Source organism: Mytilus californianus, unplaced genomic scaffold (genome assembly GCF_021869535.1).
Source record: "Mytilus californianus isolate M0D057914Y unplaced genomic scaffold, xbMytCali1.0.p SCAF_15, whole genome shotgun sequence".
In the NCBI taxonomy this organism is placed as follows: domain Eukaryota; kingdom Metazoa; phylum Mollusca; class Bivalvia; order Mytilida; family Mytilidae; genus Mytilus; species Mytilus californianus.
In genome coordinates this window covers 7,157,604-7,185,514 of record NW_026262637.1, presented here as the reverse complement: position 1 = coordinate 7,185,514, position 27,911 = coordinate 7,157,604, and the positions used below count along the sequence as shown (strand labels likewise).

The 27,911-nt window shown below is 33.9% G+C and overlaps 1 protein-coding gene and 1 long non-coding RNA gene across 4 annotated transcripts; both read right to left on the bottom strand.

Annotated features, from left to right (window-relative positions):
* Positions 1 to 3,129: 3,129 nt before the first annotated feature.
* On the bottom strand, positions 3,130 to 27,268 carry LOC127725299 (2'-5'-oligoadenylate synthase 1A-like). Its single transcript, XM_052232227.1, has 7 exons — positions 27,203 to 27,268; positions 12,626 to 12,696; positions 11,684 to 11,875; positions 6,755 to 7,019; positions 4,910 to 5,079; positions 4,141 to 4,319; positions 3,130 to 3,543 (listed from the first exon to the last, which is right to left on the bottom strand). The coding sequence occupies exons 1-7, from the start codon at positions 27,207 to 27,209 to the stop codon at positions 3,381 to 3,383; spliced, it is 1,047 nt and encodes a 348-aa protein (XP_052088187.1). The 5' UTR covers positions 27,210 to 27,268; the 3' UTR covers positions 3,130 to 3,380.
* On the bottom strand, positions 7,755 to 8,471 carry LOC127725300 (uncharacterized). Of its 3 annotated transcripts, none has more exons than XR_007992906.1 (3): positions 8,423 to 8,471; positions 8,023 to 8,064; positions 7,755 to 7,768 (listed from the first exon to the last, which is right to left on the bottom strand). It is a non-coding gene; the product is annotated as an uncharacterized LOC127725300 (long non-coding RNA). The 3 variants fall into 3 exon arrangements; XR_007992905.1 differs by lacking the exon at positions 8,023 to 8,064 and adding an exon at positions 7,834 to 7,875; XR_007992907.1 differs by lacking the exon at positions 8,423 to 8,471 and adding an exon at positions 8,317 to 8,350.
* Positions 27,269 to 27,911: the final 643 nt, after the last annotated feature.

Below are 27,911 nucleotides of genomic sequence, written 5' to 3'. Positions count from 1 at the left end.
ACTTTCAATCTTGGATAAATCTAAATTAAAAATCCCGAATATGACTGTTTTGCTGAGTGTAAATTGGCATTGCTATTAGACGTGTCTCGGTATTTGTACATCCAACATTCATGTATTTAGTTATGATGTTCCATTTGTAATTCTGGTTGGATTTTGTTTTATGTCTTATCGTTTGTGGTTTCAATTTTATTTTTATTTTTATTTATGTATGTAAAAGTAAAGATATTAATCACCTAGTTCATTTATAAGATTTTTAGGTTTAATAAAAGCAACTATATGCACAGGATTCATTTGTTTTTTTCACAGTTTGATTTAGAAGTAAAACCATAGTTATAAAATACAAATAATTGCACCATTTCTAACACAATTTTATATTACTATTCTTGTAATGGTTAGAAAATACATCAAATAATACCTTTACAAACTTAATCCCAATTTCATATTGCATTTTTAGCAATTTACCTGTGACGTCATTTTTTTTTGGCGTTGATACATTCGTGTGACGCACAGGTCATTATTCTATTGTGCTGTATTTGTGCTCTGTCGTAAATTAGTTATGGGTTTTCGTTGTTTTTCTGTGGTTTACATGTTGAAACTATTATGGAATTCATTTATGTATTTCTCTGACCTGAATGTTGTTGCATTTATTTGTACTTTATCCTGTCACGTAATGTTGTCATTTTAGCGGTATTTTTAACATTGCTATATAAGCGGGAGTTTTGACTAGCCATAAAACCAGGTTCAACCCACCATTTTTATTGTTATCACATAGTCCGTTTTTATGTATGTTGGCGTTTGTTTATGTAGCAGTTCAGTGATTCTGTTGTTCCGTTTTGTTTCCTCTTATAGTTGATGTGTTTCCCTCAGTTTTGCTTTGTGACCCGGATTTGTTTCAGTTAAATCGATTTATGACTATTGAACAGCGGTATACTTCTATTGCCTTTATTTGTGTACAATCAGGTCAAATGAAGAGAAAAAAAATAAAAATAAAAAGTTACGTATGTATATATCAAGTGTGTGTATGTGTTTCTAACTTATATGTTTTATTACAAGGATAAAAGATGATACAAATACGTTATTGATCTATCGAGAAAACCTGTTTGAAGATTTGATTTATCGAAACACACACTCAACCAGCTCTAAGTTAGCATCATTAGACAAATCGTCACTACCTTCTATTAAAATTTTGCTCAGGTAGTTAGGACATAGATCCCGCAACATTGCTATATTTAATACGAGCGTTTTGTACTAGACATTATCTAATTATCCATGATGATTTTTCTAGGTCTGTTTAGTTTCATATTATAGGTTTAAAATATAATATGTAAATCATCGTTTTATCTGTAAAATCATGATTTTTTTGTCGGCTGGATCAGTCAACGAAATGGTGTCTCTCTTGTTTCACTTTTCAATGTTGACGTCTTTTCACTAGATCCGTTGGATATGTACTGATTGATGAGCTACTTTGGGAGTACATGATTTATTTATTAGTTGAAATTTGCTTTGAAATATCTGTTAATAACTACGAATACCCTTATTTCGGTGTTTTTTGTCTATTGTTTCATGTTAGTAGTTTTTGTGACTCGTTCCAATCTATCTGAGCCAATTGCAACTGATTTTTACAGTTTGTTCTCTATTGTGCTGTTACACCACTGTCTCAGGTTAGAGGAGGATTGAACGTTCACAAAAGTGTTTAACTCCACCACATTCTTTATATGCCTGTCCCAAGTCAGGAGCTTGTAGTTTAGTGGTTGTCGTTGGTTCATGTTTGTCATATTTCCTTTTCGTAATTTGTTTTGTTATACATTAGGTCGTGTTTCGCAATCGAATTGCTTCACATGTTTTAAGTCGGAGCCTTTAATAGCAGTCTATACGGTTTGTGTTATTCTAATTGTTGAAGGCCGAACGGTGTCCTACAACTTCATTTCATGGATGAAAGTTGTTTCATTGTCAATGAAACCATATCTCCTCCTTTTTATATTCTTTTCTTTTTAAATGAACGAATACACTTTACATATGCGCATCCCATATTCACTAAAAGTTAAAATGTTGCACTAATACGGATTCAAAATGTGTTGAATTAGTGACTTGCATGTCAACAATACATCAGCTATGCATTATTAGATTGTTATGAAGAAATTGGACAAAATTAACGATTAATATCGAAATTTTCTCTTTATTTATCTTTTATAAATAACATTAACGGTACCAATTTTTCTGCACCAGATGCGCATTTCGACAGTAAACGTCTCTTCGGTGATGCTCGAGACCAAACTATTTGAAAAGCCAAAGCTTATTAAAAAATAAAGAGCTTGTAAACAAAAAAGTATAGCCAAAGTTGGGGAAGGAATCAGAGCTCTGAATGAGGGAGATATATATTCCTTAATTTAAAATAATTTTCTAAATTTTGTAACTGCAAATTTTGATAACACAAAATTCGTATTTGGTGATAAATGTTTGAAACAAATAAAATGATATTGTTTGTGTTTAAATCGTAACTAATGTCCCTTTTACCCTAAACTATTCATTATGTTTAAATAATTGAACAATTTAGCTAATGTACCTGCAAATATACATTAAACAACTTTTTGAATCTTCAGTTAATATGAAAAAATACGTAACACAAGTGTGGATTCGCATTGCAGATGATGCATGCTATCAAGATATGCTTACCATATCGACTAACCCGGTCTCGCTCCTTTTAGAGCTGATGCAATTCTTTCAGTTTTTGTGCGTAACCTTGGTTTGACTTCTGAATTCTATTTATGTGATTTGAACAACGGTGAACTATTGTTAAATAAATTGATAATAATGAAAATTTTAGGCGTATGTCTAGAAAAAGGCAACAAAACAAACATGACAAATTCATGAACTAGGTTGCATAGAGTATACTTCTGTCAGTTAAATCCTTGAATAAAGAACGTGTTCTGGTATATAATATAATTTAAGATATATCTACGCCATTGGCTGCACAGAAATGACAACGGACAAACTGTTTAACAGAGAAGATAAAACATTTTTCTATGCCTTAATGAAAACTTCAATAAACATAACATATTCCAAAAGCTCCATTATGAAGCTATTACTAGACAATATTTTTTTTTATATTGAAAAGAAAATACATAAAAATAACAAATCAAAGCACTTGTTTATTGACAAATTTGAACGAAGCTGGTATATGTTCTTAAATTGTTAGAGAAACAACATGAGACAATATTTTGAACATCAAATATGACATTTTGTGATTATATATATACTAATAACAATGCTGCAATAAAACGTGAATGAAAGTTTGCGATACGTTAACTATGTTTTAACGTCAACATTTGAATTAAAAGCATAATAATGATAATCATGACGTGAATAACATTATCAAAAGGTTAAAGTTCACCACGTTTAGATCTATAATCTTGGTCCTTTAATACTTTGAGTATTTTCTTTGCATCTCGTTCAAGATAGACGTATTTGTCATCAATACCTCCCGATTTTTGGCGAATCAGATTGTGATAGGGACAGGCAGGATCCAATATATAAGGTGCAGACCTGAAACACATGGGAGAAAATAAAGTGTGATTAACTTCCTCTGTATACTAATAGTTGAATAATGTATTGAGAACATGAGGAATAAATTCGAAAAAATGTACTGAAGTTAAAGCAGTAATTGTAAACTTATATCACATGTATATCCAGTCAGATTTAAGGTAAATTTTTGTTATCTTTTTATGTTGTAAGAAGCATCAAACTAAACCTATGAACTTTAAATCATTTAATACGAGAAATGTGAACGATCGCATTATAAATAAGTAAAATAAGTAAAAATAATATCAATAATGTTCTAGATTCATCATAGAAGAGGGGATAAAAAACAGAAAAGAAAAATAAAACCTTTAATAGTCGATGAAGAACACAAAATAACATAACCAAAAGTAGAACAAAACAATCACACACGCATACACCAAAAACACTACACAGACAACTAAAGACTGAACAACACAAACCCAACCAAACACTAGGGACGAACTCTTCTAGTGGCTTCCATCGTTTTGTTCATGGAAAGTATCAACCTTGTGATATAACAGTTGTATATATATAACCACACACGAAACATAAACACTTTATACTGAACTAATGAAAACTTACGGAACATTAAAATTCTTTGGATCAAAATATTTTGTCCATGACACTTTGAGTGACTTAAGATCTGTTAGTTTTTCGAACACTTTGATGGCCATATCTTCTTCCCTGACAGATGACGGAGATCCAAGGTCCTCATAAGCCTTTATCACTAACAGCTCTGCTCCGTAGGATTTAAGTTTGTGCTAAAAGTAGACTTAATAAACAATGCAATGTAAACACGAATTTAACATCCTGTAATACGATTTGATAAACATATCGGTTGCTTCCATATTACGGGAATAAAAGGTATAAAAAAACAGAAATTCTTCTGAATCAACACCAACGCTTCCTACAGCAGGAAAAATATCCTCTGAGCTTGAATCATTTATTTTGGTTAAATAATCCTAAAATATCGAATTTATTTTTTTATAAATGGAGAAGACTTTTCTCTTTTTCTATAGGAACTGATATGATTTAATAACTCATAGCAAGTACATTTATACGTTCTTCTGTTAGTATGATATATACTTTTTTTCAACAATATATACAGGAAGCGCAGAATTGCATTATTCGTCTGTGCATGTTTGTGTGTTTGGTGTTATTAGCAAATCTTCAACTTATCTAGATTCATGAAGATTTAGTGTTATATATATGATTTAGACAATTATATATTATTGAACATTTTATGTTGAGCTATATAGGGTTTGGTTTCACTACAAATTAATAAAGAACACCATTATTCCAAACAGCACCTGACACTAAAACATTGTTTTATATTTCAGATATGATTTACCTGTTTTGTCTTGATCCAGTATTTAAGCAATCGTATTACAGATTTGACTTTTGGTGGCTGTTGTTTGACAAAGTTCACTTGCAGAAAGGACAAACATTTCATGTAGTAATCTCGCAGATTTTCGTGCTTTTTCATTTCTGTGTATATTGGTTTAAGATTCTCCTTTGTGACTTTTGAGAAAACATATGACAATTTCAGAATACGTATTGTTGGCATCTAAATTACATTGATATTGAGATGAACATGACTTGATTTCATTACTTTTTGATTACACATTTACACATTGCGAATCTGGCTTTGATGATACCTGAAATCAACTAACAGACCCGTTATTGAATATATTAAAAAACCAATATATGATGGTGGCACAAAATATGTAATGGTCAAACGACAGTCAAATGTCCGATGTATTTTTTATTTAATTTAAACATATCCCCCGAGTTCGTTTACGCCGGGTGCATTAACTATATAAGAGTATTCATCCAAAACACGATGTTAATATCTCGTGAAAATAGAAAAAAAATTATTAAATAAAAATCAGTTCATATTTCTGCCATCGGGTCAATTACAGTAACAGGTCAATCAAAAGGATGTTTATAAGTTTCATAACGAATGAGAACTGGATATCGCTTGATATCAACTCGATTTATCTAATTTCTATATAATAATAAACGAGCCTTCAGCGAGTTTATTATTAATATTCAAATTAAATAACGAGAGTTGATATCAAGATATCCGATTATCACGAATTGTTAAATCTATTTCTCTTATGGTCAACACTCTCATTGTGTTAAATAAACAAGATCCGCAAAAAGTTTATCTAATCTTTTGCACATATCAGTATGACGTCCTATGGCGTCAAACTTTATTATCAGACATTTTAAAACTGTTTGTACTCTTTACAGTTGGAAAGCAAGCCCTTAGAAACGACCGTTGTTGCTTCTTCTAAAGACAACAATGGGACTGATATTAAAGCCCGCTATTCTAAAGTTCCGTTAATTTGAAATGAAAATGAAATCGGCGGCAATTTGGAAAATGTTCTGTTTTCTGTTTCTTACTTGCCGTTGGAGTCAGAAATTGATTTTTCTTTCTCTTCAGAATTTGTCTTATTATAAAAGAAAATATAACACAAATTGAACGTCCTAAAACAAATACGTTGAAAACTAGATGCGAAGGATACCAAATGAACATTCAAACTCATAAGTCGAAAATAAACGGACAACTCCATGGCTAAAAAAACAAACAGACAAACAACAGTACTCAAAACACAACATAGAAAACCAAAGACTGAGCAACACAAACCCCATCAAAAACTTGGAGTGATCACAGGTGCCCCGGAAGGGTAAGCATGTGGCACCCGTCGTGTTGCTCATGTTAGTACAAATCCGGTGATAAGTTTAATTCTGTAGAAATTCGGGGAAAAAGTGTCGGGATTGTAGTTACGAAAATTGGAACATTTACGTTGTCATCTGTGAAACAGATATTCCATAACGGTCAAAGAACTCGTGATGGTGTCCATAAATAAAAGCAACAGTAGTATACCGGTAATCAAAAGTCATAAATCGATTGAGAGAAAACAAATCCGGGTTACAAACTAAAACCGAGGGAAACACAACAACTATAAACATAAAATTTACGAAGGGACGATTTCATCTTCACAACTTGGAACTCTTGGTTTAATAGCTTCCTTGTGAGCAGCAGCTCTCTATCAAGGAAATCATGATAGGAAATACAAGCCCTGCTATATCGTATCAACTGGGAGATATATAAATTATGCAAAGTTGACTGTTACTTATGACTTGTTACAGAAGTTAGTTTATCTGTGACTGATTGTATAAAACTTACGATGCTGTATTCCTAGATCTACTATTGGCAGGAGATCAACATCTTGCAGAACTCCATCAATTGAAATCTGGAACTGTATGGTAAATGGAGTTTTCTTTATAGAAGTGACTTTGTGTTCTGAACGGTCTAAAGCTGATTGTAATGTTTTGAGGATTTCCGGTAATTTTGCACTAAGTTCTTTTACAGAACCAATACCTCCTAATGGGAAAAGTAGGTCTGCGTCAGCCATCTGTTTTACTGCAGTACCCTTTCCAAGAGATCCACCCTGTTGATATATATGGTAAACTTCATTTTGTACATGTATTTAAACAATATTTCACAGCATTGAATAGTTTTATCGTGGATAGGTGATAACCTATCACACCAGGTGAATTACTTCTGTCCTGACATGAAATATCCTTCATGCAATCAATTTCTATTAATTGGATATATTTTCAAAATTGTTAAAATAATCGTTCGAAACGCTAAAGGTTTTGTATCACGAGACATAGATAGCCGTAGCCAGGTTTGGAACAAACTCTTGGATTTTTTTTATTTTCAGTACTCTTCAACTTTTTAATTTTAGCTCTTCCAGCTCATCAAAGTTTGCTGAATATATATTTTTGTTTCGTTTGTTTCTTAATGCTCACCTTGGCACATTTAGAATTAGAAAATATCCGAAAATTAAATATATACATTTATTTCGCTCTTTGTCTGTTTAATATTACAATACCGTCTTTCGTTTGTGCTATTCACCTATTTCGGCCGTTGCTTCTCACATATTTTCAATAAGCCTAGCTTGCATATACGATCAGACCTAACTAAATTAGTCTCAAACTATGTTGAAGATTGAACGAACAAAGACTCGTTAATTAGCATCCATACCACATCTCTTATCATCCATACCACCTCTCTTATCATCCATACCAACTCTCTTATCATCCATACCACCTCTCTTATCATCCATACCACCTCTCTTATCATTCATACAACCTCTCTTATCATTCATACCACCTCTCTTATCATTCATATCACCTCTCTTATCATCAATATCATCTCTCTCTTATCATCCATATCATCTCTCTTATCATCCATACCACCTCTCCTATCATACATACCACCTCTCTTATCATCCATACCACCTCTCTTATCATCCATACCAACTCTCTTGTTATCCATACCACCTCTCTTATCATTCATACCACCTCTCTTATCATTCATACCACCTCTCTTATCATCAATATCATCTCTCTTATCATCCATATCATCTCTCTTATCATCCATACCACCTCTCCTATCATCCATACCACCTCTCTTATCATCCATACCACCTCTCTTATCATCCAAACAACCTCTCTTATCATCCATACCAACTCTCTTATCATCCATACCACCTCTCTTATCATCCATACCAACTCTCTTATCATTCATACCACGTCTCTTATCATTCATACCACCTCTCTTATCATCAATATCATCTCTCTTATCATCCATCTCATCTCTCTTATCATCCATACCACCTCTCTTATCATCCATACCACCTCTCTTATCATTCATACCACCTCTCTTATCATCCATACTACCTCTCTTATCATCCATACCACCTCTCTTATTATCCAAACCACCTCTCTTATCATCCATACCAACCTCTCTTATCATCCACACTACCTCTCTTATCATCCATACAACCTCTCTTATCATCCATACCACCTCTCTTATCATCCATACCAACTATTTTATCATTCATGCCACCTCTCTTATCATTCATATCATCTTGATTATCATCCATACCATCTCTCTTATCATTCATACCACCCTCTTATCATTCATACCACCTCTCTTATCATCCGTACCACCTCTCTTATCTTCCATACCAACTCTCTTATCATCCATACCACCTCTCTTATCATCCATACCACCTTTCTTATCATTCATACCACCTCTCTTATCACTCATATCACCTCTCCTATCATTCATACCACCTCTCTTATCATCCATACCACCTCTCTCATCATCCATACCACCTCTCTCATCATTCATACCACCTCTCTTATCATTCATACCACCTCTCTTATCATCAATATCATCTCTCTTATCATCCATATCATCTCTCTTATCATCCATACCACCTCTCCTATCATCCATACCACCTCTCTTATCATCCATACCACCTCTCTTATCATCCATACCACCTCTCTTATCATTCATATCATCTTTCTTATCATCCATATCAACTATCTTATCATCCATATCAACTCTCTCATCATTCATACTACTTCTCTTATCATCCATACCGCCTCTCTTATCATTCATACCACTTCTCTTATCATTCATACCACCTCTCTTATCATTCATACCACCTCTCATATCATCCATACCACCTCTCTTATCATTCATACCACCTCTCTTATCATCCATACCAACTATCTTATCATTCATACCACCTCTCTTATCATTCATATCATCTCTCTTATCCATACCACCTCTCTTATCATTCATATCATCTCTTTTATCATCCATACCACCTCTCTTATCATCCATACCAACCTCTCTTATCATCCACACCACCTCTCTTATCATCCATATCAACTCTCTCATCATTCATACTACCTCTCTTATCATCCATACTACCTCTCTTATCATTCAGACCACCTCTCTTGTCATTCATACCACAACTCTTATCATTCATACCACATCTCTTATCATTCGATGAATTTTGCTATTTTTAAGTCCTTTTGTTCAAGTCTTATAGCTCTTTACGTGTTTAGTTCTTATTTATCCTTGGTTTTTAATTGTTTGGATATGTACGTTCCTTATGAAGATAAATCCAGAAAAGCGCTTCAGATGCACGAAATCAATAAAAGTGTTATATTCATTTACTAGTACTAGGTCGATACCACTGCTTGTGGCTGTTAGATAGCGAGGGGATCATCATATCAGTAGTGAGTGCCTCGGTACTGACATGATCTTTTACAAACTTTTCTTTATTTCTCCGTTAATAATTAAGAATCTTATGGTTCAACTCCCTCAAGCAAAATTGACCTTTGATAAATTTGGCTAATTTAGGTCCCGTTTAGTCATATAGCTCTTCAATTGTTTAAATCGTGAACAAATGTGTCAGTCAAATGCGCAGGCGTGGGCGTTCCTGGTGAAAGCAAATCCAGAAAAAAGTTTCGGATGCACGAAATTGATGAAGTGTTAAATTATCATTTATATAACATTTCTTTGCAATTATATAACTTTATATAACATATCTAAGCATTTATATAACAGCTCGTAGCATCCGTACTACCTTTCTTAGCATCCATGCTATCTCTGTTAACATTCATATACCATTTCTTGGCAACCATGCCATCTATCTTTGCATTCATGCCATCTCTCTCAGCATCCAGGCCATCTTCATAAGCATTTATACCACCTCTTTTGGCATTTTTATCACCTCTCTCAACATTCAGACCATCTCTATTAGTATTCATACCACCTCGTGACATCACCTATCTTAGCAACCATGTCATCTCTCTTAGCACTAATACTACATCTCTTATCATTAATACTACATCTCTTATCATTCATACCACCTCTCTTAGCATTCATAAAATCTCTCTCCGCATTTATAACCTATCTTAGCAATCATACTATCTCTCTAAGTATTCATATCATCTCTTTTAGCATCCATGCCATCTCTTTAAACATTCATATCATCTCCTTTAGCATTCATACTATCTCTCTTTGCAATCATGCCATCTTTCCTAGCAGCAATACCATCTCTTTTAGCATCCATATCGTCTCTCTAAGCATTCATACAATCTCTCTTATCGATCCCAACATCTTTAAACATTCATACAATCTCTCTTATCGATCCCAACATCTTTAAACATTCATATCATCTCTCCTAGTATCCATGTCATCGCTTTCAGCATTCATATCACCTATCTTAACAATCAACCATCCTTCTTAGCTTTAACCACCTCTCCTAGCATTCACACTATCCCTCATAACAGCCATGCTGTTTCTCTTAGCATTCACACTATCCCTCATAACAGCCATGCTGTTTCTCTTAGCATTCACACTATCCCTCATAACAGCCATGCTGTTTCTCTTAGCATTCACACTATCCCTCATAACAGCCATGCTGTTTCTCCTAGCATTCACACTATCCCTCATAACAGTCATGCTGTTTCTCCTAGCATTCACACTATCCCTCATAACAGTCATGCTGTTTCTCCTAGCATTCACACTATCCCTCATAACAGTCATGCTGTTTCTCCTAGCATTCACACTATCCCTCATAACAGTCATGCTGTTTCTCCTAGCATTCACACTATCCCTCATAACAGTCATGCTGTTTCTCCTAGCATTCACACTATCCCTCATAACAGTCATGCTGTTTCTCCTAGCCTTCACACTATCCCTCATAACAGTCATGCTGTTTCTCCTAGCATTCACACTATCCCTCATAACAGTCATGCTGTTTCTCCTAGCATTCACACTATCCCTCATAACAGTCATGCTGTTTCTCCTAGCATTCACACTGCCCCTCATAACAGTCATGCTGTTTCTCCTAGCATTCACACTATCCCTCATAACAGTCATGCTGTTTCTCCTAGCATTCACACTATCCCTCATAACAGTCATGCTATTTCTCTTAGTAGTCATACTATCTCAATCTTATTCAAAATAGTTATGATGTCGTGAAAGCATTCATACTTTGTGTAAATCTAGTCATATCCCTCATATGTTTTCTGTCACTTGATTTGTAGCCAGTTTATTTCAATCCTCTGTCTTTTTACTACATATGGATGAAAGGAGATGTAGGGTATACAATAATGAGCCAGTGACCAAATTGAAAAAAAAAATAACATAATCAAAAGACATCTTTCGGACCTTTTTTTTTCTTTTACACAAAATAAAATCAATAAAATATGTAACGTAAAAATAGTCCATGCCTACCTTGATTGTTGCGGCTACTTTGTGGGGTACCAGCTTACTTCTCATCAAATCAGCCACTTTGTCTATGGTCCTCCCTAATGTTAACAAGTAATCCTTTTTCGGATCGACAATTCTGGTTATAAACTTTGACAGAGTTTCTCCATGATGTCTTCCAACAAAGTCATCTTTGTCTACTTTATGAGATTCTACCGTCTTCCAATGAATGATACCGTAATAAATTAGTATAAATATGAAAAGACGTCTTTCGTAGTTTTCCTCTATATAATGTATAATCTGTTTTAATGGTAGTAACGAAATGCCAGAAGGATCAATATTCGCAAATCAGTATCTTTTTTTAAATACAGTTTCGGAATTTGATTAAATTCAATAAAAGAAACAGCCCATCAGAGGGAAACTTTTTAAGAAATTCAAATATTATGGTCAATAAAATATATATTCATTTGACAGTTGACAGATTTAAAAATATAATAATACACATATTATAGGCCATGTGGTGATATACTTGTTTACATCAACATTCGTCGTGTTTTTAAATCATTGCATCAACTGATATCAAAAGAAAACAATTATTTCATTAAATGAGTTTTTAAGCCATCTCCATTTCTAGTATTTGTTCAAGATATTTAACTGCTCCTTGTTTTTACATGCATCTGCTTCGGAAGTTTGCTGTATATCTTAGTTTGTATATTTTTATACTGGAGTGGTGAAATGTATAAATCATATTTTCGTGTGATTTGTATTATTTTCATTGTTCTAATGGGTTTCCTCGTTGTCAGTCTTTATTTAGGTAGATGTAAACTGTTCTATATCCTAATAATCTTAATATTTGTTTTCCTACTTTTCCCCGCGGTAATTATAAATTTTACAAATGAAGATTTCCTATGCTTTTAGCCAATGAGAAAAAATAAAATGTATAGTCATATAATATAATGAAATATTTACCTCAGGTCCATGATAAAGATCTGCCGATGTTATCGACAAACATGAAAACACATACACAAGGAACAAATATCCTGAAAACAAGGGACAAACTGTATAATGATATTTAATATAAGCACGTGTTATTTATTTCTTCAGTCAACGTTGTAGAAAATAAATTGACATTCATTTCTTATTGCAACATGCTCTAATGATTTACTACGCGCTTCGGACGCACCAAATTTATAAAGTATTATATTCATTTCGAGCGCTGGGTCGATACAGCTACAGTAACTGGTGGACTGTTAGTTTCCGAGGGTATCATCAGCTCATTATAATTAGAAAGTGCTTCGGTACTGCCATGATTTATAAGATACCTTTCTTAAATTCCCCGTTTATAAATAACTAAATTATTAAGAAACTAAGGTTCCAACTCCCTTGGGCAATGTTTACCTTAAATGGAGTTAGTTATTCTTTGGAGGTCCTGTTTGGTCATATTATAGCCTAGTTAAGTTTTCAAGTACTGAAATATTCTATTGTTTAAATTGTATGGGTTTGATTGTTGCTGGTAAAAGTGAATCCACAAAGCTTCAAACGCACCAAAACGTGTTTTTTCAATTTCGTGAAAAACAGGGGGACAACGGTTAAAACTTTAATAATGCCCTGATCCTTTACGCAATTTCGTACTGTTCATTGCACATATTAACAGTCTCTGTTAAATTTTGTCACAGAAGATCTACACTCACTTGAAATAAAATTAGTGTTTAAATATATGCCTGTTGTTGAAGACAATATATTGACCACCAGATGTTTTTTTTCCTGTGTTTATGCTGTTGTCGAGTAGACGTAAACCACACATCTCTTTTTATATATATATATATATATATATATATATATATATATAAAACGTCTGAATAATAGTCAACGATTTTTCCCACGAGGGCGCTGGATCGTTACGAGTAACGATACATGTACACAATAAATAAATTATATAAACGCCTAAAAAGTGTACACAACAACACCAATAACAAAAAAAGGAACTATAAATGTAATTATTTATAAATATTTCGGATAACAGATATCCTTCATCAGTAAATATGATTGTGATGTTGAATGAATCATATATCAGTCTACTTAGATTAAACTATAACAATCTTGAAATTTATACAATAAAAAAGTCAAACCGAACATCAGGTAAGACGCTTGCACAATTCTAAATATGTGTTAAACACGACATAGGTTATATGACTAATTACAAAAGAGAGTTCAAATATATGCTTTAAATAAAAATAATAATGTGCGATATGAACTAGCACAATTCTAAAGCTTTAACGGTGACGACAGTTATGATATTACAAGAACGATTGCGTCAATAAGAATTCCAAATAAACAGCACTGAACGATCTAAATTTGTAAATATTTCAAATTTGACAACGGTAGAGTAGTTACAACAGAGTCTGCGTATTTAAACATCACAAACAAACGGCCGTTAAAATATGATAATAAAATTTGACTAAGGTTAACTAGTTGAACGTGGCTTGGTACTTTTACATCCCTCAAAAAATTAAGCAATTTAAATTGGTATATTCAACAGATTTTAGAGATGAGTAAGGTAAAGAAATAGAAACAGAGACTGTAATAACAAGCAATATAACCCAAATGTGAAGCACTGCATGGAGTAGAACTACATCTTTTCATTTATCCCATTTGGTGCCAAAGTTGTTAATTTTCTTATCCAAAATCTTTCCCGAGTGAGTCTATCCTCCCTAGACCAAGCAGAGTTGTGATCAATGATTGTAATGGTCAGTCGATTGAGATCTGCCTTAGTGTGGCCAGGGGATCTCAAATGTCGACTGAGAGGGAGGTCTGGCTTGCATTGGTAGTCGCTACGATGACCGTTCATTCGTTTGTGAAACGGCTGTTCTGACTCGCCAACATACTGTTTACCACATTTACACTGTAGGAGATACACAACATTTGTAGTCTTGCAATTAACATTGCAAAATATGGTGTATTCTGTACCAGTGGAGTGACTGTTAAAAGTCTGGGTAACCAGTATTTGTTTGCAAGTCAGACATCGTTTGTTTCCGCAACCCTTGCAAGAGCCCACAGACGAAGAGCCTGCTTGAGAGGATAAATCAGCTCTCACCAGCAAGTCTTTAAGGCTTTTGGGCCTACGGAAAGCCAGTACAGGTGGCTCGGGAAAGATTTTGGATAGTTTAGGATGTTTTTCGATTTCTTTCCAATTTTCGCGGATTAGGTGAGATAAGTTGTCAAATTTTGGATGGTAAGTCAACACAAAAGGCACCCTCCTGTTGACCTTTTTGACTTTATATTGTAAAAGTTCATCTCGGCTGATGTTGTTAGCACGAGAAAAACCTTTATCAATGTCTTTTCTTTTGTAGCCCCGATGTTTTAGGTGACCGCGAAGTTCTTGTAGTCGTTTTTTTGCAATATCGTTGGTGGAGCAAATCCTTTTTATTCGTATGGCCTGGCTGTAGGGAATGCTCTTGGTGCAATGTTTAGGGTGACAACTCAATGGAGATAGATATTGATGTTTGTCTGTTGGCTTGCAATACAGATCTGTAAATATGTTTCCATCCCTCACTTGCGTTGTAGTGTCAAGAAATGTGATCTTAGAGTCAGAGATTTCATATGTGAATTTTATTGAGGGATGGGCATCGTTGGCATGTTGAATGAACAAATTTAGTTCTTGTTCAGTATTATCCCACTTCATGTCAATATCATCGATAAATCGGAACCAAGAGAGGGGTTGATAAAGAGAAGAATTGAGAATTCTCTGTTCTAATTTCCCCATAAAAATATTGGCATAAGACGAGGCCATCTTTGTTCCCATTGCTGTTCCATTAACTTGGAGAAAGTGTTCACCATTGAATGTGAAGTTATTGCATTGTAATACCAAAGTTAGAAGCTGGATGAGACATTCAGTCGGTGGATGTAAGGTGTTACGAGAGTTCCAGACTTCCCTACAGGCTTCAATACCATCGTCATGGGGGATGTTAGTATAGAGGGAGGTAACATCAAGCGAGACAAGGGTCGTTTCAGGTGGGAGAGGGTTCAAAGATTCCATTTTCTTAAGATAATGTGTTGTGTCTTGTATATATGATGGTAAATTTTCCACATGTGGTCTCAGATGAAAGTCAATAAATTCTGATATTTTCTCTGTAGGGTGGTCATTGGCGGAAACAATTGGTCTACCTGGATTATTGGCTTTATGTATTTTGGGCAGAAGATAGAAACGCCCCGGCTTTGATTTTTCAGGTTTTAGATATTCAAATGTGTTTTCATCAATATGTCCCTGTTCACACATGTTTTTCAGGTTTGTGGTGATCTCTTTGTTGAATTGAGGGGTGGGGTCAGAGTCTAATTTCTTATAAAATCTCTCATCAGAGAGTTGACGTTCTGCCTCTTGAATGTAGTCACATTTGTCCATGACGACAACAGCGCTACCTTTATCTGCTGGTTTTATTATAATGTCGTCTCTGTTTTTAAGTAGCCGCACAGCTTCATTTTCTTCAGACGATAAATTGTTGAATGTTTGAGAAGTGGCAGTGGACAGATGTGTTACGTCGGATTTAATTTTGTCAATAATATGTTCTAAAGTAGCACATTTACTGGGTTTAGGAATCCATGAACTTTTTTTCCTGAATCTGGGAATATCGACATCTTCTTGGTCGTCATCTGAGTCGAGATCACTTGTGTCACTATCAGTGGTACTTTTTGTGGTGTCCTTGGAAAAATATTCCTTGATTCTGAGGGATCTTGCTAAATTGTCTAGGTCATCTTCCAAAAGTATAGAATCTATTTTGCCCGGCGTGGGACAAAAATTAAGACCTTTTGACAGTACCTTAGTCTCGGTCTCCGACAAAGCAACTGAAGACAAATTGACTACAGTGTTTGTAGAGTTCATACAACTTTGTTTTTTTCTCCTGAATCGGCGATTCCGGGATTTTTTTCCGGTTATGATGGTACGATTGAGCGCCTCCATGACATCTTGCGCATTGAATCCCGGAAATTACACAAAAAACAAATTAACAAATTTAAACGAGACGGCGTACTTTTAGATACTGTTGTAAGAGAGCAGACCACATTAACTCTCAATCGTACCATCATAACCGGAAAAAAATCCCGGAATCGCCGATTCAGGAGAAAAAAACAAAGTTGTATGAACTCTACAAACACTGTAGTCAATTTGTCTTCAGTTGCTTTGTCGGAGACCGAGACTAAGGTACTGTCAAAAGGTCTTAATTTTTGTCCCACGCCGGGCAAAATAGATTCTATACTTTTGGAAGATGACCTAGACAATTTAGCAAGATCCCTCAGAATCAAGGAATATTTTTCCAAGGACACCACAAAAAGTACCACTGATAGTGACACAAGTGATCTCGACTCAGATGACGACCAAGAAGATGTCGATATTCCCAGATTCAGGAAAAAAAGTTCATGGATTCCTAAACCCAGTAAATGTGCTACTTTAGAACATATTATTGACAAAATTAAATCCGACGTAACACATCTGTCCACTGCCACTTCTCAAACATTCAACAATTTATCGTCTGAAGAAAATGAAGCTGTGCGGCTACTTAAAAACAGAGACGACATTATAATAAAACCAGCAGATAAAGGTAGCGCTGTTGTCGTCATGGACAAATGTGACTACATTCAAGAGGCAGAACGTCAACTCTCTGATGAGAGATTTTATAAGAAATTAGACTCTGACCCCACCCCTCAATTCAACAAAGAGATCACCACAAACCTGAAAAACATGTGTGAACAGGGACATATTGATGAAAACACATTTGAATATCTAAAACCTGAAAAATCAAAGCCGGGGCGTTTCTATCTTCTGCCCAAAATACATAAAGCCAATAATCCAGGTAGACCAATTGTTTCCGCCAATGACCACCCTACAGAGAAAATATCAGAATTTATTGACTTTCATCTGAGACCACATGTGGAAAATTTACCATCATATATACAAGACACAACACATTATCTTAAGAAAATGGAATCTTTGAACCCTCTCCCACCTGAAACGATCCTTGTCTCGCTTGATGTTACCTCCCTCTATACTAACATCCCCCATGACGATGGTATTGAAGCCTGTAGGGAAGTCTGGAACTCTCGTAACACCTTACATCCACCGACTGAATGTCTCATCCAGCTTCTAACTTTGGTATTACAATGCAATAACTTCACATTCAATGGTGAACACTTTCTCCAAGTTAATGGAACAGCAATGGGAACAAAGATGGCCCCGTCTTATGCCAATATTTTTATGGGGAAATTAGAACAGAGAATTCTCAATTCTTCTCTTTATCAACCCCTCTCTTGGTTCCGATTTATCGATGATATTGACATGAAGTGGGATAATACTGAACAAGAACTAAATTTGTTCATTCAACATGCCAACGATGCCCATCCCTCAATAAAATTCACATATGAAATCTCTGACTCTAAGATCACATTTCTTGACACTACAACGCAAGTGAGGGATGGAAACATATTTACAGATCTGTATTGCAAGCCAACAGACAAACATCAATATCTATCTCCATTGAGTTGTCACCCTAAACATTGCACCAAGAGCATTCCCTACAGCCAGGCCATACGAATAAAAAGGATTTGCTCCACCAACGATATTGCAAAAAAACGACTACAAGAACTTCGCGGTCACCTAAAACATCGGGGCTACAAAAGAAAAGACATTGATAAAGGTTTTTCTCGTGCTAACAACATCAGCCGAGATGAACTTTTACAATATAAAGTCAAAAAGGTCAACAGGAGGGTGCCTTTTGTGTTGACTTACCATCCAAAATTTGACAACTTATCTCACCTAATCCGCGAAAATTGGAAAGAAATCGAAAAACATCCTAAACTATCCAAAATCTTTCCCGAGCCACCTGTACTGGCTTTCCGTAGGCCCAAAAGCCTTAAAGACTTGCTGGTGAGAGCTGATTTATCCTCTCAAGCAGGCTCTTCGTCTGTGGGCTCTTGCAAGGGTTGCGGAAACAAACGATGTCTGACTTGCAAACAAATACTGGTTACCCAGACTTTTAACAGTCACTCCACTGGTACAGAATACACCATATTTTGCAATGTTAATTGCAAGACTACAAATGTTGTGTATCTCCTACAGTGTAAATGTGGTAAACAGTATGTTGGCGAGTCAGAACAGCCGTTTCACAAACGAATGAACGGTCATCGTAGCGACTACCAATGCAAGCCAGACCTCCCTCTCAGTCGACATTTGAGATCCCCTGGCCACACTAAGGCAGATCTCAATCGACTGACCATTACAATCATTGATCACAACTCTGCTTGGTCTAGGGAGGATAGACTCACTCGGGAAAGATTTTGGATAAGAAAATTAACAACTTTGGCACCAAATGGGATAAATGAAAAGATGTAGTTCTACTCCATGCAGTGCTTCACATTTGGGTTATATTGCTTGTTATTACAGTCTCTGTTTCTATTTCTTTACCTTACTCATCTCTAAAATCTGTTGAATATACCAATTTAAATTGCTTAATTTTTTGAGGGATGTAAAAGTACCAAGCCACGTTCAACTAGTTAACCTTAGTCAAATTTTATTATCATATTTTAACGGCCGTTTGTTTGTGATGTTTAAATACGCAGACTCTGTTGTAACTACTCTACCGTTGTCAAATTTGAAATATTTACAAATTTAGATCGTTCAGTGCTGTTTATTTGGAATTCTTATTGACGCAATCGTTCTTGTAATATCATAACTGTCGTCACCGTTAAAGCTTTAGAATTGTGCTAGTTCATATCGCACATTATTATTTTTATTTAAAGCATATATTTGAACTCTCTTTTGTAATTAGTCATATAACCTATGTCGTGTTTAACACATATTTAGAATTGTGCAAGCGTCTTACCTGATGTTCGGTTTGACTTTTTTATTGTATAAATTTCAAGATTGTTATAGTTTAATCTAAGTAGACTGATATATGATTCATTCAACATCACAATCATATTTACTGATGAAGGATATCTGTTATCCGAAATATTTATAAATAATTACATTTATAGTTCCTTTTTTTGTTATTGGTGTTGTTGTGTACACTTTTTAGGCGTTTATATATATATATATATATATATATATATATATATATATAAGTCTAGAGATTTGCACAACGATACTAATATAAGATGGTATTATACGAAGATGTTGTTAATAAATCGTGTTGACAAATATTTCGGCTTAACAAATAGCCTTCTTCGGTGTCAATTATTTTAACAATACAATCAGTATTGTTAAAATCAGTATTGTTAAAATAATTGACACCGAAGAAGGCTATTTGTTAAGCCGAAATATTTGTCAACACGATTTATTAACAACATCTTCGTATAATACCATCTTATATTAGTATCGTTGTGCAAATCTCTAGACTTATATAATTTTTTCCTTATCTGCACAGTATCGTCTATTCTAGACGATCCGGTACATAGTAAATTTGCTGGTTGGTCCTTTTTATAGACTTCTATATATATATATATATATATATATATATTTTCTTAGTCAATTTATCTACAAATGTGTCTGTACTAAATGAAACACATTCTTTTAATAATTATTTATTATAAACTAAATAAAAACATTCTTTTAATATTTATCATAAACTAAATGAAACACATTCTTTTAATATCTATTATAATCTAAATGAATCACATGATGCTTTCACGCCAAAAACCAATACTCACCCCTACGCATTCGAAAAAATGTATTATTACTAGTATTAATAGCTAACATGAGGTCGTATTCAAACACTTTAAGGGCAATAACTTCATATAATAGGTAAGGAGTAAATTGATTGATTCATTCAAGTCAGTATTTTTGTATATTTTGTATATTTTTTTTTTTCTGTTGTGTTTTCTGTCCATCTATTATAGTTTTCCAAATAAAAGGCAAAACGATAAAATTGGTAAACTATCATAACTTTGTGTCAATAACTCTTATATTGGGTCGATTGATCATTTCCGTCATCATTGCACTTTTGTAGCATTTTTGTTGTTTTTAAGGTTTTTTATCTATTATTCATAATAGCAAATGTACGTCATTAAAGGGCAAGAACTCTTATGAGGAGTCAATTTGTGTTTCAGTTATATTTGCGTTTTTATAGATCTTGTACGGTTATTCGTTTTTGCTGTTTACTTTCTTTCTATCAATCATAATTTTCAAATAGCTTGACAACAACTCTAAAATTAGTCAAAATGTCTGCTCTAAGGGAAAACATTGTTACAAGGAGTCATCTGATAATTCTGGTACAGAAGAAAATAGGAAGATTTTACATTCGAAACAACTTTAAATTTGTTCCGTTATATTTTCTCTATCTATTGTGGTTTTCGATGTACTATTATAAGACACTTACTTGCCTATTACCATTGTTTCTATTTTAAGCCAATGGCGGTGATGCCTTGGTATATGGGTTGAAAAATAATTCAAAAACTATAATCTAGACACCTTAAGGTAAATAGGGTGTCTTCCGCCATTTGGAGTTGTGAAATAACAGAACACAATCGGTCTAGATCTTTAATTGGAAAGTCAAATTATGTGAGAATGTAATTCATTTGTAATATATTTTTACTACTGTTTCTTAAAATAATAGAATATTTTTTGTTAGATTCAATTTGTTTCAACTTTGCCATAGGGGAGATAATCCAATTAATGTAACATTTATAAGGGAACGTGTTAAGAATTTACCTATTTTATTGTGTAGTAAGAAAATAAGTCCAGTGACCCCAGTTTTTATTTTTATTTTCTGAAAGCACATTATAAGAGTTATCTTCTCATATTTTATCCTAAAATTCCACATTTAAGTTTTCCTGTTAACACAAAAACTTGAGTTTTCCATGTATAATCTATACAAAATCTGACAAGTTTGCACAACCTGTAGGTTGATAAAAAATTTAAAGCCCCGTGACCCATGCTTTTACTATATTTTTTAAAAGGTATGATAACTACATTTGGGCAAATTATTACAACAATTCACCCAGTACTTTATGGTTAAGTAGTCTTCCGGAGCACCTGAGATCACCCCCAGTTTTTGGTGGGGTTCGTGTTGCTTAGTCTTTAGTTTTCTATGGTGTGTCATCTGCACTATTATTTGTCTGTTTGACTTTTTATTTTTGGCCATGGCGTTGTCAGTTTGTTTTCGATCTATGAGTGTGACTGTCCCTCTGGTATTTTTCGTCCCTCTTTTAGTCTATTATGATAATGAAAACAAATTAAACCGCCGTCCTTTGGATCTTATTTGACGGAATATCATTGATGTTCAGTCTTAGTATTTGTGGAGTTAACATTGATTCCGTGGGATATTTTTTCTCGTAAATAATTATATATGCAATACCCTTGGTCGTGTTGTCTATTCAAAGGTTCAGTGACCGTATTAGAGTGTACGATGATGAGGTTTTATAATCAACATATTACTAGTACGTTTGCTTGCTTATAGTAACTGTGCGAATTGTTAAGCTAGCTACAAAACCAAGTTTAATCCACCATTTTCTACACAAGAAAATGCCTGTACCAAGTCAGGAATATAACAGTTTTTTTCCATTCGTTTGATGTGTTTGATCTTTTGATTTCACTACTTAATAAGGGACTTTCCGTTTGGAATTTTCCTTGAAGTTCAGTATTTTTCTTTTTCTTTTAACACGATATTTTATGGCTCTGATTTCATTTATTTTTTTTCGTGTTTTTTGTTTTTCTTTTATTACCAATTCATATGAAATAGGACTTCTTAGTTGGATTTATTTTGTTAAAATTAGATCTCCACCCTTCCACTTGTCAATCTCTATAAAGGCCACTTTTCCTTATACTACTATTTCATAGTAAACACAGTATCCCAGCCTTATAAGCAAAGCGTAAGATAAATGATTAAAGTTAGTCTTTCAAGAATGTTGAAAGGTGTGCAATAGTATTCCTCTTTTTAAACCTCGTGATGGTTCATGAGTACACGTGCCGTTATGGATCATTGTAACGCCATATGACAGCTGGAGTAAAAGCTTTGGAGCATTTTGTGTTCCCTATTTGTATGTCTGGGTAATGCTAGGTCACTAAAGCTCGCCATTGACACGAATCAATATCCCGTGTAACCAAATTCATAAAAGAACAGAGTTCCAATATCCCCCGCGTTGCCCATATTTTATCTGTCATGTCCAAGAAAAATAACTTTAAAAAAAAATGTGTTTTTTCTTTTAAACTTTTTTAAATTATCTTACTAGAGAGTTGAAGACTTGAGAGCAATTTCCGATATATTTAATATTTCCAAGGGAAAATCATAAAAAATATTTGATCAGCACTTATTTTTGAAATTGTCTGAGCCATTGCTGTTATATACCTTTGATATGAATTTGACAAAAATCTGACAAAAGTTGTACATGTGAGAGCACTTTCAATGCAATTGTTCATATAATCAATGTTTCAAAGGGGCATAACTATTTTAAAAATAATTGATCGGCACTGATTTTCAAACAAGTTCAAGACATTGCTGATATAAACCTATGATATAAGTTTCATGAAAATCTGACAAGATTGAAGAATTGTACAAATGAGAGCGCTAACAATGCAATTTTTCTTATAACTAATGTTTCCAAGGGGCATAACTCTTTGTAAAATAATTGATCGGCACTGGTTTTCAAACTCGTCAAAAACATTGCTGATATAAACCTATGATATAAGTTTCATAACAATCTGGCAAGAATTGTACACGTGATAGCGCTAACAAGACCGGACAGACGGACGGACGCCAGGTTTTTCTGTCCCCCGCAACGCGGTTCGCGGGCCAAAACAGTGTCGTGCGAATGAAATTCGATAAAATAGCATATGCTAAAATCAAGTAAAAAACCCGTCGTGCAAAATTGGGCACCACCACATATCTTCACAGATCTTCACAAGTATTATCTAAACAGGATTGTGACACTTTATAAATTAACACTTAACCTTATAAGCGAACCCTGGTTGTAAAATTGTGAATGATAGTTTAAAATATTAAATGTAAAGTCAGATCAATACTGCACGTTATTGTTCAACGTATGATCAGTAACTATCTGTTACAAAGTCGTCAGCTGTTGTAGTCACATTGACTTTTAATTTATATCTTATTTAGTCATTTAACTGTAGCATTTACAATGACTTTTAATCTATATCTTACTAATTCATTTTATAATAGCTATTTACCACAAGCTTTGTGTGCAGGGTAAAACTGTGTAAATTTTGATGCAGCAGCTTACTAAAACACTAAATGTATATTTGTATAGCTTGCGTCTGATTTATTTCAAAATTAATATCTCTTTGAATACGTAATTACACCTAGAATTTGGAGAAACTGGTTTTGGAAACTCCTCTTCTTTGTTGAAACAGTTATTTGTTTTTATAGTGATTAAGATTATATTACAATATTGACTGCTGTACCCCAATTTTTGACATTTTTAACTATTATGTCTGTTTGCTTTGCTCACACCAATTGTTGTCAATATAATCAAGCTGTTTGACAAGCGGATGATGGAAACTGAAGTTACCACGATCCCAATATGGCGTGGGGAAATCCCCGTAAGATCTTTCCCTCTTAATTTCTTTGTTTTTACATAAATGTGGCTAACATTACTCAGCCGTCGTTTGGTTATTAACATTTTCAATGAGTCTGTAAAATATTAACATTAAACAGTTGTCCATTACTTAGAAAACAGAGAGTGAAAAAAATACGTTGATGATGGTAACTGTTCATGATATTTTTGAAAGATCGTGGTAACTGCTTTCTGGGATGGTGGTAACTTGCCAAAAGGTTGTATAAAACGACAAACTAAGTACAATTTTAGCCGTGATATATGGATATATAAAGTATTATTACCTGTATTTACCTGAGTTTACTTGTCAAATAAATGCGCGCAAAAGTAATGATTTTTGCGCGCAAATGTAATGGTAATGCGCGCAAACGTAATGCCTTAAATTAATTTACGTTACGTATTACGTCCTATATAATGACCCATAGTTGAGTACTACGTATCGGTATCAGGGGCGGATCCAGACACTGTGAAAAAAGGAGGGGTGTGCTGGCCAGGGTTTCTCAGAAAAAAGGGGGTGCTAGTACTTTATTTACTTAACATTTTTTGTCAATTTGTTCCATGAAAAAGACAAATTTTCCAATAAAAAAGGGGGTGTTAATCCCCGGCACCCCCCTTTTTGGATCCGCCACGGAGTATTGCTCTGGATCTTTATATATAACCAATTTCATAATATATATTCACCATTGAATTATTTGTATATTATCGAAATGACAATACTATGGAAGTCACCAACGAAAGTGAAAGAAGCTTGATTGTGGTAAACAAATTTTATATTGTACACTGGTCTACACTCATTTTTAAATTATTTATTTGCACCATTAAAGTCCTTAAAATTGATAATTGCTTTTAATATATTCATTACAGAACATCTAGAATTTCTGTTAGAAGTAAAACATAAAATGTGTAAACGATTCCTTCTATTCACTATATGCTTTGATAAATGAGGATGTGTGGGGATATGATTTTGAGATATCAATAGGGGAAAAAATACCTTTCCGGCAATGATTTTAGAAAATAAAAAATATGAAATGATTTGGGGCTAACATTTTGTTTCAGGAATTTGCGAATTTAACTGACATATATGCCTAATAATTGTAATTAATATGATGTCGATTTAAAGGATATGTGTCTGACAAGTTTGAATGGTATGAAATGTTTTCCAGAGATTCCTCTCTGGTTTCACTTTAAAGCCGAACACAATTTTATGTTTATTTCCTGTTTCTGTTTCCCAAACCTACTATATTGAGGAGGGGAGGTTGGGGTCTGAACCCGAAATCCCGGGCTTAAAAGCTTAAAATTCAGAGGCCCCGAATTTAACGAAATTTCAAATCCGACATCCTGAAATTTGAAATAGGAATTCCCGTATCCCAAAAGGATCAATCCCGAAATTCTGAGCTTAAAACCGCCTAATCTCGGAATCCCGAAAAAAGTCCCCACCCCATATTGTGATGCCATAAGAAGCCATACTCTTATGGCTAGCATTTCTTGAATATGTTTAACTTTTGATTTATCATTCATAACCTCAAATTAAAACTTTTTTTTTTTATAAAACTCCTATATCTATCTATTCATTTTTGACAAGAAACAGGAATTGCATATAAATCTGTTTAAGGCTTAGTCTTTTGAATTTTCATTTGTTTAGTTATTTGATTCTTTGTTGAAACATATATATATATATATAGTTTTTTAGTTGGTATAACAACACTGTTTGTGAAATAGTTGCATTAAAGAATGTTTCATTTTACAAAACATTTTAATTTGTTTCCCCCGACACATTTTTATTTCTTGTGCTAGTATTGGTCTATACTCCAATAAAGTGGTTTCAGTTAAGATTTGTTATTGTGTTTCATTTCATGTATAGTGATGTTAAACACTGTATGATCGAAAAGAAACCTCGAGTAATATAAAAATTACCATCATCTCCTAACTATTTTGATCGACAGTTACCATCATCCCATCTTGGAGTTACCATCATCATCGCATTTTTATTGTGTTCAATTTTTTCAGTGACGGACAACTGTTTAAGGTTAATATTTTACAGACTCATTGCAAATGTTAAGAACCAAACGACGGCTGAGTAATGTTAGCCATATTTATGTAAAAACAAAGAAATTAAGAGGGAAAGATCTTACGGGGATTCCCCCACGCCATATTGGGATCGTGGTAACTCCAGTTACCATCATCCGCTTGTCAACAGTGATAATGGAATTCTATGCGACGCTCATACAAGTGAGAGGTTTAGCTAGTTATAAGACCAGGTTTAATCCACCATTTTCTACATAAGGAAATGCCTGTACCAAGTCATGAATATGACAGTTGTTTTCCATTCGTTAGATGTGTTTGAGCTTTTGATTTTGACATTTTATAAAGAACTTTTCGTTTTGAATTTCCCTTGGAGTTCGGTATTTTTGTTATTTTACTTCTTTCTTCTTAATTAAGTTTGCACTTTCAATCTTCGATAATTGTTAACTTCAATACTGCATAAAGTAAAGAGTTGAGTTGTTTCCGACGCGTACAAAACACATTGATACCCGTAAAAACATGCAATACTTATTAAAATTTTGAAGGAACGTAACGGTAATTTCATAATCGATTTTTTATACACACAAAATTTTAAAACATACTATATCTCTTTCATTTATACAAAGCACAATGGTAGTTCAAACAGAAATAGAACAGCAATAGATCTGTTATAATCCCATTTATTCGTAGAAAATTACCAAATATTTTTAACATCGTTCTTTCATGCGCCACGATGGCACTGATATTACACTATGTTTTCACATTGTTAATCTTTTAAACTGTTGGTTTCCCACTGCTATGGAGGAATTGATCATACAACAAAATACATACAGAATGCATGCGAGAAATGGGAGCTACATGCTACTTGTACAAATATAATATGAATGTGAATAAACGGAGATGTGGAGTATACTACAAAGTCTCAAAGAAGCAGTAATCATAGGAAACAAAAACAACGTGTGTTCTTACCTGGCATGACGTGTAACCGGTAACAGACTAAAAATAGATTTATATTTTCTGAAAATTGCTTTCAGTTTCACTTTCGTTATTTATATTGGTCTAAAAATAATCTACTGATTTTAAATGTTTGAAAAAGTTGATTCGTAACAAACTTTTAGTCATTAGCACTAGCAGTTTTTTTTCAGTATCCTTTTTTTTTGCCTGATCTGTAGAAGTATTGGTGTTTTAAGGTTCGGGTTTTTAAATATTTTGGTTTCGAGCATCACTGACGAGACATTTATTTTCGAAATTCGCATCTTGGGCAGTAAAATTGGCACCTTTATTGTTATCAAATCCTTTTAGAATCTCTTTCGGAATATTTTTTAGGCTGTATATATTATTTTCTATATTTAGGCTTGATTATAAACTGTAGAGTAATATCAGTATTTTATGATAAAGTACCAACCAAATGTTGCTCATAAATTTTTTTCCCAAACTAAAAATTCAATTTTGGACGATATTTTACTGAAACAAACAACAACAAAAATAAAAGAACAAAACATTAGATATATCCTTTTGTTCCATATGTCCAATAGTGTAGGTGGATCTTCTCGTCCTTCTGGACCCTTTGGGCTCACCAAAAGTTTCTATACAGAATTATGGATCTCAATATGTTGATATATCTGAAAGGTTTTTTTTTTTATTACTTTTTTTCTATTGATCCGCATAGTGTTTTCTG